This window comes from Ictalurus furcatus, chromosome 27 (genome assembly GCF_023375685.1).
Source record: "Ictalurus furcatus strain D&B chromosome 27, Billie_1.0, whole genome shotgun sequence".
NCBI lineage: Eukaryota > Metazoa > Chordata > Actinopteri > Siluriformes > Ictaluridae > Ictalurus > Ictalurus furcatus.
In genome coordinates this window covers 281,748-297,342 of record NC_071281.1, presented here as the reverse complement: position 1 = coordinate 297,342, position 15,595 = coordinate 281,748, and the positions used below count along the sequence as shown (strand labels likewise).

The 15,595-nt window shown below is 38.7% G+C and overlaps 1 protein-coding gene across 1 annotated transcript in view; it reads right to left on the bottom strand.

Annotated features, from left to right (window-relative positions):
- ptpn5 (protein tyrosine phosphatase non-receptor type 5) overlaps nt 1-15,595 on the bottom strand; it is a 47,938-nt gene that overhangs the window by 13,885 nt on the left and 18,458 nt on the right. Inside the window, exons 4-10 of the mRNA XM_053617103.1 lie at nt 15,261-15,496; nt 12,463-12,649; nt 12,076-12,160; nt 5,973-6,052; nt 3,659-3,796; nt 2,903-3,013; nt 1,340-1,500 (exon numbers count right to left, since the gene is read on the bottom strand). Of these exons, the coding sequence (XP_053473078.1) occupies nt 1,340-1,500; nt 2,903-3,013; nt 3,659-3,796; nt 5,973-6,052; nt 12,076-12,160; nt 12,463-12,649; nt 15,261-15,496 (998 nt within the window). The remainder of the gene's footprint in view (nt 1-1,339; nt 1,501-2,902; nt 3,014-3,658; nt 3,797-5,972; nt 6,053-12,075; nt 12,161-12,462; nt 12,650-15,260; nt 15,497-15,595) is intronic.

Sequence of the window (15,595 nt, the reverse complement as noted above, 5' to 3'; positions counted from 1 at the left end):
CTCTCTCAACGTTCGGCTCCAGACCAGAAACTTCACCCATGCGCCTTCTTCTCCCGTTGCCTCTCCCACGCTGAAAGCAACTACAGTGTGGGAAATCATGAGTTGCTTGCTGTTAAGCTAGCCCTGGAAGAGTACTTAAAGAGAACAGCTGCTTTAAGCAGTACAGTGCATCTCATTCTCAATGACTGCACCAGATTTGTCAGTTCTTGCTATGAGATGTTACCCCACTCTTCCACCAAGGCATTTGCAAGTTCTCGATTACGTCTGGGGGGACACATGGTTACATGTAATTTTCCATTGCAAGGATTATCAGCTGTCCTTCCTGTCTCTCTGTAGTACTGTCTTAGGCATCTTACATTACAGACATTGTAGTTTATTGCTCTGGCCACATCTGCAGTACTCATGCCTCCCTTCAGCAGGCCTATGGCATATTCATGCATGTGAGCAGGCACCCTAGGCACCCTGGTGTTTTTCAGAGTCAGTAGAAAGATCTGTTATTGTCCTAAGTTATTGTAACTGTTATTGTAACAAAGCACACAAATACAGCATATAAAGACAATAAACGTGAATTAAACTAAACCTTTTAAGCAACCTGCACCAGTTTCTCCTGCCCTTTGCACACAGTAGAGCATTTTGAATATAAAGAAGTCTGTGCTCATGTGTCACTGTTGTGCTTCCATGCTACACAAGATCCTTCTTCATGGCATTTAATATATAATGCTCCCGTGACTTGGAGGACTCGGGTCGCACACTTTTTTTTTCCGCGGTCACTATACGAACACTGACGATTACGCCTCAGTCTGATGGTGACTGAAGTCAAGGTGGGAATAAAAGGTAACGCTGACATGAACAGTAAGCTGAAGAAATGTATTTTCATTGACTCCGAGTATTCTGCTAAAGCTAGCGGCGTCGCATTATGTGCGTTTGACATCATGTACTATCATCTGGGAAGTGGCTAATACTTCCGGTTAGTAAAAAATCGCTCGTGTTCCATTTGAGATGTTACTACCCTTCTAAAATTCACACACTAGATGGTAGAGTACATAGTGCTGTGTAAGTGTATAGTACGTTATTTGGGACACGACTGGTCTGTACTTTCCGATGCGTGTTTTCGGAACAGAAGTAATGCAATGTGTAAACGTACCCCGTGCCACGCGCAGACCAACTAATTGATAATGAGATTCGTTGACAACAAATTAGTTGATTAGTTGGTGCAGCTCTAATTATGTGACACTCTTCACATTTTTTGCATTATTTTGTCCACTTCCTGTATGTGTTGTTTTTTAAGGACTTATAGGAAGGAATAAATATGCTAAATAGCCCCATGGTGTTAGGGTACCTGCAGTGAACAATAACAGGGCCACTAGAGGGTGGAGCCTGTTTCCTCGCTTCCTCCACTTCTTGGACCAATTGTAAAAGAGGTGGGGCTTTATCTGGTGTTTTCTGATCTGGCCATGATGTGTACCAGTAGTGCCTGAGACTGCGCTCCTCACCTTCATACTAGATATGCGCACACACACACACACGCACGCACACACACACACAAACACACACACACAAAATCCAATGTCAACATTATTTAGGAAGTTAGCAATGAAACAGGAGACAAACAGAAAGATAAGTGGAATAAACTTTGACATTTAAAAAAGTGTATTTGTGGAGAGTTGTGAAATAAATTACTAAGAAATTATTAAATCTGAAATTATGACATTATAATACAGTTTATTTATAAGCTAGTAAAACAAATAAATTGGAGACACACACACACACACATGCATATATATATATATATATATATATATATATATATATATATATATATATATATATATATTTATATATGTATACATTTATATATGTATATATATATATATATATATATATATATATATATATATATATATATATATATATAGTACATCTCTATGCAATGCAAAATACATGCAATCAATGATATTTTGAGCAATTGAACAATGTAGTGTTTTATTTACACATTTTTCAAACAAAAGGTTTTAAGTAGTGGTGGGGTTTTTTGTTGACAAAATACTACTTTCAAACTTATTTGCATCCTTACAAGTAAATATTTTGTGATGCCTGCCCTGTTTTTTCAGTGTTCTAGTGTTTCTACGTTGTTTGGTTTTTTTTTTGTTTGTTTCAAGTAATCCATACCATGTACAAGCATATTTACTATCAAAGCCCCAGTCTCTGCCACTTTCAGCATACTACTCTTTTGCAGATCTTAATCTTATAGACATGATTACATCAATGACCTCTAAAAACAACACAACCTAGTGTGAATAACAGCATTATAAGCTCTGTCAACATTCAGCTATCTCTGTGCATGGATATTATTTAAAAAGCCAAGCACAATCATTCGGAGGTTCAGTTGGTGAAGTGGATAGATCTCAGTGCAGTACTGTTATTGAATGTACTGTGTATGTATCAGGACATTAGTTACTTACCATTTTGTTTATTTGCATTTTTTTTGTATTTTTATTATTTTTTTCCTTTGCTTTTATTAAAATATTTTCTCTTATCTTGCAACAAATACTGGACTGTTTTTATGAAGGGCAACAATACTTTTGGATGACACGGTTTAATAACAATTAATTTTTTGTATGTATACCCTAGTTTGGCACAGAATGTCTATGATAAGGAGAGCCTGAATGATGCATTTATAAAGATGCTTCATTCAAGCTCTCCTTATCATAGACATTCTGTGCCAAACTGGGGTATACATACAAGGGGCTATTAAGAACCAACTATATTATTTTATTTTTGCTGTGTGTAAAAATGCATTGCACAACCCATAGTTAGGTAACTAGGAGTTGCATGATAGCTAAACCACTGTAGCTTTTATCCTTTTATTTCTCATTCTCATCTCTAAGCCAGAAAGTTTCACCTTCACAGTGAATATCCTCAGACTGTAGTCATCAGCCTGAATGAACTGTTTGACAGTGATCTCTATGCCTTCACAGGTCACACTGTCCTCTGGCCAGTACTCGGTGCATTTCTGTAAAAGACAAACAATTATATTATCACTTGCAGTCTCATTTATACACACTATAATTACTATTTTCTCTTTTCTTATATTAAGTATTGACAAATATGTACCCATGTGTTTGTATTATATTTATTTAAATATGTGGCCTCACCTGTTAACGAAGAATACTGAAAGAAGTTAAAGATGTAACATTTATATGACAATACAGCACAGATCACCCAAAAATGGTCAGTGTGTCCATTTGTTTCTGTGCATAGTCTCTAGATACAGTCTGGATGCTTTACACTAAATACGATTGGTTTGCTTCGTGTGAATGACTTTAATTTAGATCAATAAGTAAATAGGATCAAGTAAATATCCTAACTAATTTAAACCAATATACTTTAAAAATTTAAACAGATTATACAAATTTGTTCACAAAGGAAGCAAATGCAACTTCATCAAATATAAAACCAATAAATTTACTAATTACACCACTAATCTGTTTCTAAATTTGTTTCTTGCAATGTGATACTGCATTGGTTGAAGTTTATTGTGTTTCAGGGCTAAAGCTGTTAAAGCTTTCCAACTATATGTCTGCATATAGTGTCTCTGTTTATTTCCATCCTTTTATGTGAGCGTGTTTATGTATATCTACTTATGTATCTAGCTGACCTCATTTTTCTCCTCAATGTTGGTGATCATGACAATGATTGGGCAGTGTTCCTGCCAAACCATCCTCCAGAAATCTCCCACTGTGTTTACAGTTGGACCCTGAGTGGCAATGTATACCTTCTCTTGCCCACCATAGCCCTATGAAAAAGTAGAAACAATCTGCTGTTCAGAGAAAAGAATTACACAAACATACATACATCTAATGGTTGCAAGTAGGGGTGATGCATACCTAAGTCAGTGACAACTACTCAAGGTAAACTACAAAAGCTTTAATAAAAATATTTTTTAAAAACTAACAAATTTTTATATCAAACTGACACAATACTTCAGTATATTAATTCATAAAAATTTATATTTATTAACATTAAATTGTATTAAGACGCAAGATAATCATGATGACAATATCATGACAAAATTAAGGTGAACACTTCCAAAAGATACTCTAGAATGCCTTTTGTTCTTGCAATGTCAATATCTTAAGAGAGTGAGATAATACGGTTCAATTTTCCAATTTGTTGCCATGAACAAGAATTGTCTTGAATTTTCAAGAATTAAAATGCTGTCATCTTGGACTTTATTCAAATGCTAATTAGAAAATGTAAATAAGTATTTGCAGTTGCATTTACTGTATGAGTGTGCATAATTTAGGACAATTCTAATTCAAAAGCACAGTGAAACAAGGTAGATGCAGCAACATTAAAGTCAACAATGGAGTGGGGTTTTTTGCACAGGCATAACTTTGTTATTCTTTGTTCTGGGGACAGAAATAACAGAAACGGTGGAAGGGCAAAAGGGGAAAAAAAGAAAACTTGTGTGACAATTTGCTTTGAAATAGTTTGCAAAGAATTTTCATCCATATGCATTAAGCACATCTCACAGAAAGGATACAGCTTCTATTTTAACCAGCATTTAATTCCATAGCAGCTAAACGCAAGGCAGTGATGGAATTATAGATGCTTTGGGATTCCTAGTTGAGAACATTTAGTTGATATGATTCCATCACCTACACACTCACTACATCTGTCAGAATAATGACAGCTACTACGGATGAGCAGCTAATATGCATACACATTTCTCCATAACATGTGGGCAAAGGCTTGTTAACATCAATCATCTTTACAGTTGTTTCTATTGGAGGTCCACCGAAACCGTTCAACCAACACCAATAACTGATTGCTGGAAATATTGGTTATCTGCAAAAATCCACATCAACAGTTTTTCCCATTGCTGGCATGGGCTGAGAAGGGTCAGCTGTCATTATACAGTGTGAGTATTTCATTTTCAAAAGTACAGCACATTTTCATGTAAAAGTAAGTACTGTTTATTTTGTAATAAAGTTCAGCAATATATTACTTTAAGTGTTATGTTTTGGTTGCTTAATCAGTTATCGGCAGGTACTCCCCAACTTGGTTATTGGTATCTGTAAGCTCCACTATCGGTTGATCTGTAGTTTCTATGGTAATGGTGATCTTCATACCAGAGATCAGGATGAATCCCAAATGGCTTCCTGTTCCCTATCCTGCACTAAGGGGGAAAAATGGCTTGTACACTCTATATAGTGCAATATATGGCTGGTACAAAAGGCATTTTGGATTCATCCTGTGATTTGGCAACTCATTCAGTTTTTATCCTTGTCATGGTCATGGACCTGGAGCCGATCCCGGGAACACTGAGCATGGTGGATTAGAATGGACCCCGGACGAGACACCAGTTGGCACACTCATACACAATCACACAATCGTTCAAACCTATGGACAATTTATCTTACCCAATCCACCTACGGTCATGGTTTTGGACAGTTGCAGGGAATCAGAGAACCCATGCAGACACAGGGAGAACATTATCAGAAACATCTAACAGGACCTGAAGCTCTGAGGTGCCAGTGCTATTCACTGTGCCACTGTGCTGCCCTAGGTCAAAGTTGTATCACAAAATTCTACAGTAGATTAAAAGAGAGAAGGTTAATGTAGCCAGCCACTCATGCAATAAAAAGGTGCCTAAACAGCACAGCACAGCGAATATCACTTGTTTATCAAGATATTTTTTTAAATAATTTCTTAAAATATCTATAATTTATTAAATATATAGCACTGTAATATCGTGGGTGTTGTTTTGAATATTTTGCATATTTATTGTTAGATAGCATTGTTAATATTTTTGTATATTTATTGTATATTTATTCTTAGATGAGACTTGGATCACAAGAACCATTAATGAAGAAATCCATATAATACAAAAAGTTTGCTTTTTTAACAATTGTACAGAGAAAACAACAAACAGTAAACTAAACAATAAATGATCAAACAGCACTTACCTTCAAGTAGTTAGCATTGATGTATGTGCTGAGAAAGTCATCCTCCTCTGTTCCTTGAAGGCAAACCCTACTGTGTGTGTCTGTAACATTGATGAGAGGTTATGAATATAGAGTAACATACAAGCCGAAGGTTACCCTTTGCTTGTAATTAAATATGTGTAATAGTATTTTACCGGTGCATGCAGTATTTTATAATGTTAGCTCAGTTTGTCAGATTCTTTACATATATTAAAGCAAAAAGACATTGCAGTCACACATGTTATGAGAATGTATAACAGATAGCCCTTTACTTCTACCAGTGGACTCCTTCTGATCCACCTGCACTATATGGCCAAAAGTTTGTGGACACCTGACCATCACACCCATATGTCATGAAATGCGAGTTGAGATAGAAGCAATTGCAGTAAAAGCATATTTACTGAGAGGCAGGCAGACGTTTCTGCAAGCAGCGCTCTGCACAAGGGGGAAAACAAAACATATTCGAGCCCCCTGTCCCCAATGAAAGACACTTCTTCTGAGGCACCTACAAATACTACCCTCAGCGGTCCAGCTCCGCTGGGTATAATGTCCAAGTAAAACCCAAGGTCACGACTAAGGCATTGTCCATCAAGTTGACATGTCCCAAAGGAGCTGGGGAGCAGACATGGGGCATACTGAGGGTGATGGGCTGGCAACATCCTTGCTGGGATCTGGTGGCAGAGCTGGGATGAAGTTACCGGGGTCAGGAACAAGGCTTGGGAGGACGCACCATTGGCCTCTGGTGTGAGCAGGTCTTGGGAGGCCAAGCCGTTGGCCTCAGACAGGAGCTGGACTTTGGGAGGTTGTGTCGTTGGCCTCTGGCTGAAGCTTAGCTGTGGAGGCCACCATATAGGCCTCTGGAGGGAGCTTGCATGGGAGGCCGCCTCATGGCCTTAGGGTGGAGCTTTGCTGTGGGTACCTCTCTGCTGGCCTCTGGAGGGAGCACTGTAGGGGAGACCGCACTATCGGCCTCTGGCTAGAGCTCTGCAGGGGAGGCCCCCCGTCAGACTCTGGAGGAAGGCCGGCATAGCTCACCTCTTGCTTTCCTTATGCATCCATGATATAGGCAAATTACTCTGTCATGTTATGTGAGTTGAGAAGGATGCAATTGCAGTAAAAGCATATTTATTGCGAGACAGGCAGATAAATCCAAAATGTGAATCAATATCAGGAACAGGAAACAAGCATGGGTCGGGCACTCTACAAACAGCAATATCAAAGGGATATCTAAAAACACAAAACCAAGAGAACAGAACTAAATCAACAATCAAAGGCTTCATAAAGACAGTCAGCAAAACAATGAACAATTCTTTGCACTAGAAAAAGGAAACAGAAGGGTTAAATATACAAACTAATAAAAGGGCAAACTCAAAACAGGTGCAAGAAATCAGGAAACATAAGGGAAACAACCAATGACAATACCGGGGAGGAGACAGGACATGAATCACAACAAAAAACATATGTGGTTGTGTAAACAAAACATGAAAACACAGAAGTGCATGCCTGATCTGTGCAAGCTGTTATGAATGCTGAGCACTTCTGCAAGGGGGCCTTCCCCAGGGCCCAAACATGATCTAGCATGGCAATGCCACTGTGCACAAAACAAGGTCCTTGAAGACATATGCCTCCTGCTTGGTTGGAATGAAAACCTGCACCCACACCGGCCCTTTCCAGATAAGATTGCCCACCCCTAATCTAGAGAGAAAAAAAACTACAACCCTGGTATAATGATCAGACATGAACCTTAAAACAGACCACTTGAAAATAAGAACATAAACGTGTCAAACTAAATTGGTAGTATTTCAAATAACATGGAAGGAGAGCCGCCTGATCTATAGAAAATCTCTTCGTGCTGCTAGATCAAAGTATCTCTCCATATGCTCTTCATTATTTTATTTTTTTCAATGAAAAAATTGAAAATATCAAACAAAAAATTTCTTACTATAGACTTAAAGCCCGACAATGTGATAACTAACAATGTACGTACAGTGGGATAAATAAGTATTGAACACATCAACATTGTTTTCACTAAATATATTTCCAGTGAGGTTATTCACATGAAATTTTCACCAGAATTTGTTATTAACTCAATAAATCCACACATATAAAGAAATCCAAACATTAACATCCATAAATAAAGTTGTGTGTAATAAAGCAATGACACGAGAAAAAGTATTGAACATGCTAACTGAACTGTATTTAATACTTAGTGGAGAAGCCTTTGTTTGTAATGACAGCTTCAAGATGCTTCCTGTATGAAGAAATTAATGTGCCGCAGTATTCAGGTGTGATTTTGGTCCATTCTTCTAAACATATTGTCTTTAAATCTTGTTCAGTTGGATTCGAGTCAGGTGATTGACCGGGTCATTCTAACACCTTGATTTATTTTCTCTGAAACCAGTTGAGAGTTTCCTTTGCTGTATGCTTTGGATCGTTGTCCTGCTGGAAGTCCACCCAGGTCTCATCTTCATCATCCTGGTGGATGGCAGCAGATTCTTCTCAAGAATCTCCCGGTAAAGGGCTCCATTCATCGTTCCTTCAATTATATGAAGTCTGCCAGTACCATGTGATGAAAAACAGCCCCACACCATGATGCTTCCACCTCCAGACTTCACTGTTGGTATAGTGTTTTTAGGGTGATGTGCAGTGACATTTCTTCTCTAAACATGGTGTGTAGTATGACAGCCAAAAAGGTCAATTGTGCTCTCGTCTGACCAGACTACACCCTCCCAGTATTTCATAGGCTTGTCCAAATGAGTAGCAAACTATAAACAAGCTTTGACATGCCTTTTCTTTAGTAATGGAGTCTTGTGGGGTGAGCGTGAGCAGTGGATTGCATTGCCTATTGTTTACTGTGTGACGATGACACCTGCTGCCTCCAAGTGTTTCTGGAGCTCTTTCCGAGTGGTCCTTGGCTCTTGGGCTACTCTTCTGACTATTCTTCTGAGTCCCTGGTCAGAAATCTTGCGAGGAGCTCCTGTGCGTGGCCGGTTGATGACGGAGTGATGTTGCTTCCACTTGTAGATAACGGCCCCAATGGTGCTTACTGGAGGATTCAGAAGGTTTGAAATACGTCTGTATCCGATTCCATCAATATGTTTCACAACAATAAGGTTGTGAAGGTCTTGGGAGAGCTCTTTGCTTTTACCCATCATGAGATGTTTCTTGTGTGACACCTTGGTAATGAAAAGCCTTTTTTCTAGACCATCAATTTACTAACCCAGCTGATATTAATTTACACAGATAGGGGGTGTAATTACTTACGGATTTCAGCTGGTTCCTTGCCTTACCTTGCCTTGGAGAACTGCTTCTTAGCATGTTCAATACTTTTTTCCCGTGTCATTCCACTTTATTACACATAACTTTATTTATGTACTTTAATGTTGTGAATTCTTTATATTTCCAAGTTTTCTTGAATTAATACTGATGTCTGGTGAAAATTTCATGTGAATAACCTCACTGGAAATATATTTACTGAAAAAAATGTTGATACTTATTTCCTCCACTGTATATAGGCTGTGAAAAATTGTCTTTATTGTTTAACATATTTGATATTTTGTTCACAAAATTCACAAAAATACTCAGCTCTCACGGATATCAAAAATTTCAGTTTCAGTCCTACAAATGGACAAAGGGAACCCAAATTAAAAAGTGAGACAAAATATTATACTTGGTCATTTATTTATTGAGGAAAATTATCTAATATTACATATCTGTGAGTGGCAAAATTAAGTGAACTTCTAGGAACTTCTAGTTAATTTGAAGGTGAAATTAGAGTCAGGTGTTTTCAGTCAATGGGATGATGATCAGGTGTGAGTGAGCGCCCTGTTTTATTTAAAGAACAGGACTCTGAGGCTCAAGTAAGATCTTCACAGCACGTTTGTGAATGCGTATCATGGCACGAACAAAGGATATTCCTGAGGACCTCAGAAAAAGAGTTGTTAATGCTCACCAGGGCTGGAAAAGGTTACAAAACCACATGTAAAGAGTTTGGACACCACAGACATATAGATTTGTAGTAATGGAGGAAATTCAAGACCGTTGTTACCACTCTCAGGAATGGTTGATCACAGATCACTCAAGAACGTTCGCCTCACGCTGCCAGGGTCGGGGGTTCGATTCCCGTGGCTCTGTGTGTGCGGAGTTTGCATGTTCTCCCCGTGCTGCGGGGGTTTCCTCCGGGTACTCCGGTTTCCTCCCCCAGTCCAAAGACATGCATGGTAGGCTGATTGGCATGTCTAAAGTGTCCGTAGTGTATGAATGGGTGTGTGAGTGTGTGTGTGTGAGATTGTGTGCCCTGCGATGGATTGGCACCCTGTCCAGGGTGTACCCCGCCTTGTGCCCGATGCTCCCTGGGATAGGCTCCAGGTTCCCCGTGACCCTGACAAGGATAAAGCGGTATAGAAGATGGATGAATGGAGATCACTCAAGAGCAAGACATGCAATAGTCTGCAAGGTCACAAAGGAACCCAGGGTAACTTCTAAACAACTAAAGGCCTCTCTCACATTGGCTAATGTTAATGTCCATGAGTCCACTATCAGGAGAACACTGAACAATATTGTGCATGGCAGGATTGCAAAGAGAAAGCCACTGTTTTGCTATATCTGGGCCAGGACGACTTGCCATCATTGATGGAACAATGAATACTGAAGTTTACCAGCAAATTCTGTGAGTCTGTGAACTGAATCTCAAGTCCTGATCTTAATTTAACAGACATGTTGTGGCCTTTCACATTTCTGTTGAATTAAGGTCAGGACTTTGACTTGGGCATTCCAAAACATTAACTTAGCTTCATTAACATGAACTTCATGTAAGAAAACCCACCAACATCCCAGAGTTGAAGCTATTCTGTACAGAGGAATGGGCTAAAATTCCTCCAAGCCAATATGCAGTACTGATCAACAGTTATTGGAAATGCTTAGTTGCAGTTATTGCTGCACAAAGGGGTCACACCAGATACTGAAAGCAAAGGTTCAATAAAAACCTCTCGCTCAGTGACCGCAAGACAGATGATAGTAGACCACAGGATGTTACAGGGTACTTCACAGGAGTTTTATAGTTCATACTCCCTGAGGAAGACACACAAAAACATATTAGAATCAGGAAAGCCAGCATAAAATCTCTTTTTCAGGCTGCAATCTGGCAGATGTTACTGGAGCATCCAGTCCATTTTTACTTGCATACCTAGGTTAAGCCCACATTCCATGAAGTCTAATAAATTATGTATGCTATTTAGTGAATAGCTATTTTTCATAGTCACACAAGAACCCTGTCATTTTTGTTACAATGAACACAGGCACCAGCCATGGTTATGAAACAGGTTCAATTCAGCCTTTATTCAGCATTTTCTACATTTGCGCGATAGTATGTTTCTTTTTTTATAGAGATGTATGATATGGGGGGAGTTGCTTGGCTTTGTATTTCCTGTAAGATCTGGAGCCTATCACAGGATGGCCATTGCAGGGTACCATGCACACAATCCCACTGGCATGTTTTAGGAGGTGAGAGAAAACAGGAGAACCCAGAGGAAACCCAGGCAGAGACAAGGTAAACATTTAAAATTCCAGACCGGTAATAACCCAAGCTCTGAGACAAAAAAAATGGGCCAAGGTAGTTTTTGTCACAAAAATATTGCAGATCATTCAAATGGAGTTCCCACTTAATATAACACATCTTCATGTCTATGTCCATCATCTGTAGGAACATTAACACTGAATGGAAGCAGACTGGCATCCACTGATGGCAATGGACACATCCACTGGCATTTAAAAAAAAAAAAAACTCTTAAGGAAAAGCTGTTCCATTGTATATAGAGCTTGGTATATTGCGTCAGTCTTGGCTAAACTTTTTTTTTTTTCCATTACTAAATTAAAAGAAGAAAAAACCCTAAATTCCATGTACTTTTTCACTTGGCAACATTATTTTGGTCCAAAGTGTTCATAAAATTAATAAAACGATTTAATCAAATCAAAGAAATAGATATCCTTCAAAATATACAATCAGAATTTTTGAAAATTTTATTCATATGTAGAAGTTTTACTTGAATTAAGATTTACATATTATAATTTGAATATAACTACTCACTTGGCAGGATTGTTTTGTAGCGGTTCTTCCTCACTACACCTGGAATGTTATATTCCTTTGGGTCCACAAAGTTCATAGGTGCCTCCTGTTTTAGACAGAATCACAGAAAGGATGCCCCAATGAGATTTACAATTGGAATATTTTTTTATGCACAAAATAAATTGAATCTTTATAATAATCATGCAGAGGCTTTATGGTTGATGGCAGTAAGGACCAATAGTCCCTTCTTTGTGGTATGGGTTGTGATGGCCTTTTAATTATTCACTCTTTTTACAGAGAGTATGCCCAAGTTGATGTATTTTATCATTATTACTTCTGGATTTCTGAGTGTACAAATGTTAACTGAGTCTGTAGGTGGGCATAAATATATTTTTTAATCAATCTCACATAGAACTCAGCTTGTAGAACAGCATCATCCAGAGCACGTATATGTAGCTGTGCTGGTGTGAGAGGGTTAGATGCATTCTCCAAGTACTCTTGTGCACTCTGGTCTCGAGGAGACAGCAGCATCCCATATGTTTCTGTGGTGCCAGGAGTGCACATATCCAAAGTCAGAGACACGTTTGAACCTCTCCTGCAGTGACAAAAAATCCAGACAACAATGTTACCCTGGAGCTATATAGTCATGGGAAAAAGAACACCCTCCTTCAATTCTCTGTTTTTATTTATCAGGGCCTAAATAACAGTTGTGTGGTTCTCACCAACTTCTATAAACAAACAAGTAAACTCAAGTGACAATAAAAACAGAACAGATTTCAATATGTAGTCATTTTCTCCAAAAATGTAATCCAACATTCAGAAACCGTGTGGGAAAAAATACATACACACTATAATTCCGTAGTAACATGCAGAATCACCTTTAGCAACAATAACTTGTAAACATTTTCTGTATGGGTTTATTAGTCTCTCACATCGTTTTTGGGAAATCTTCTTTACAACATTGCTTCGGTTCATTGATGTTTCAGGGCTTTCAGCTCTTAGGAGCTGTGCATAAACAAACCTAAACGGGACCTCAATGGAACCTCAATGGAGTTGAGGTCTCGACTATCATTCTAACACCTTGATTATTTTTCTTCTTTGTCAATTCGCTGGTGTGCTTGGGATCATTGTCCTGTTACATGACCCAATTTTGGCCCAGCATAAGCTGCTGGACAGATGGCCTGACATTTGACTCAGGAATATTCTAGTATAAAGGGGAGTTCATCATTATCTCAATGACTGCAAGGTCCTGTGGCTGCAAAACAAGCCCAAATCATCACCTCTCCACCACCATATGCTTGATAGTTGGTATGGAGTTTTTTGGTGACATGCTCTGTTTGGTTTTTGCCAAACATGGCACTGTGCATGATGACCAATCATTGGTGAGAACCACACAATTGTTATTTAGGCCCCGATAAAAAATGTAAAAAAAAAAGATTTGAAGGAGGGTGTACTTTCTTTTTCCGATGACTATATAATGGTGACAAGGCTAACAGAAATACACAAAACCAATATTTTATACTTTATGCAGTATTTGCATAAAGTATAAAATGCGAAACCGTGAGAATGACTTAACTGATTTGACCTTTCAGTTATTTGACTTTTTATTGAGTAAATAAAATGATATTTTGTAAATTAATGGGATGAGGTTGGAGTGGATTGTAGAGGTACCCTGTCCTATACAAAATGGCACATATAGTCTTGTTTCTGACAGAGTCTACGCTTCTCAAGGAATATCCGTTCATGAGAATCATGTCCCAAACAAAACAACTTTCAGTGCTTAGAAGGAGAATTGTGTATATACATGAAGAAAAAGCTGCAACATACAGTATTCTCTGAAGACCTTTTCATCAGTCACATTAAGACAAATTGTCTTCAGATGGGAGAATTTCAGCATTGTTGCTTCTCTCCCTAGGAAACTCATCCTGCAAACTTCACACAAATGCTACAGTAGGTGTGAGAGGGAAAACACCTGTGGAAATGTATCATCGCATGAACAAAGGAGATTTCTGAGGATCTCAAATCTTGTAAGAGTTTAGACTCCACAAATCCACAGTCAGACAGCCTGTGTACAAATGGGGAGTGGTTGACCAACAAAGATCACGCCAAGAGCAAGATGTGCAATAGTCTGCGATGTCACAAAGAACCCAGGGTAAGTTCTAAGCAACTAAAGGCCTCACTCACATCGGCTAATGTTAATGTTCATCAGTCCACCATCAGGAGAACACTGAACAACAATGGTGAGCATGACAGGGTTGCAAGGAGAAAGTAACTGCTCTCCAAAAAGAACACTGTTGCCTGTCTGCAGTTTGCTAAAGCTCACATGGCCAAACCAATAGGCTATTGGAAAAATGTTTTGTGGAATGATGAGACCAAAATAGAAATTTATGGTTTAAATGAGAAGCATTTTTTGGAGAAAGGAAAACACTGCATTTTAGCATAAGAACCTTATCCCATCTGTGAAACATGGTGGTGGTAGTGTCATGATCTGGGACTGTTTTGCTGCATCTAGGCCAGGACAGCTTGCCACCATTGATGGAACAATGAATTCTGAATTATACCAGCGAATTCTAAAGGTAAATATCAGGATATGAACTGAATCTCAAGAGAAAGTGGGCCATGTTGCAAGGCAATGACCCTAAGCACACAAGTCATTCTACCATAAATAGTTAAAGAAGAATAAAGTTAATGTTTTGGAATGGCCAAGTCAAAGTCTTGAGCTTAGTCCAATAGAAATGTTGTGGAAGGGCCTGAAGCAAGCAGTTCATGTGAGGAAACCCACCAACATCTCAGAGTTGAAGCTGTTCTGTACTGAGGAACGGGATAAAATTCCTCCAAGCCGATGTGTAGGACTGATCAACAGTTACTGGAAACATTTACTTGCAGTTATTGCTGCACAAGGGGGTCACACCAGACACCGAAAGCAAAAGTTCACATACTTTTGCCACTCAAAAATATTTAATATTGGATCATTTTCCTCAACAAATAAATGACCTAGCATAATATCTTTGTCTCATTTGTTTAACTGGTTTCTCTTTGTCTACGTTCAGGAATATCTGACGTTTCAGGTCAAATTATGCAGAAATATGGAAAATTACATTCATAAACTTTTAAGCACCACTATGTGCCACACTATACCACACACTATGCCACACACAAGGAAATAAAATGTGTGAGTAAAATGTGCTTGAATTCTCTGATATCACCTTTCCTGCAGGCCCACTGGTTTGACCTTGAGGGTAGTCGGGTCATCATCTGTCTTCATATCCATGAAGCAATCAAACACAGGTGTCTCAGGAACTGCATCCAGCTCATAAAAATCCTCCTGCTTGGCATCAGTCCACTCTGAGTAAGTAAAGGATGGCTGTCTGCTCATGGATTGACGACGGTCATGAAAGCCAGTGGAGTTACCAGGCACCAAAGTTCTAATGCAGAACAATGCCTGGAGAGAGAAAGCTTATAGCATTTGACTGCTGTGCACATCAAATAGGTTTTCAACGGTAGCAGTATAGAACTGTAGAGTATATAACAAAGTACTCAC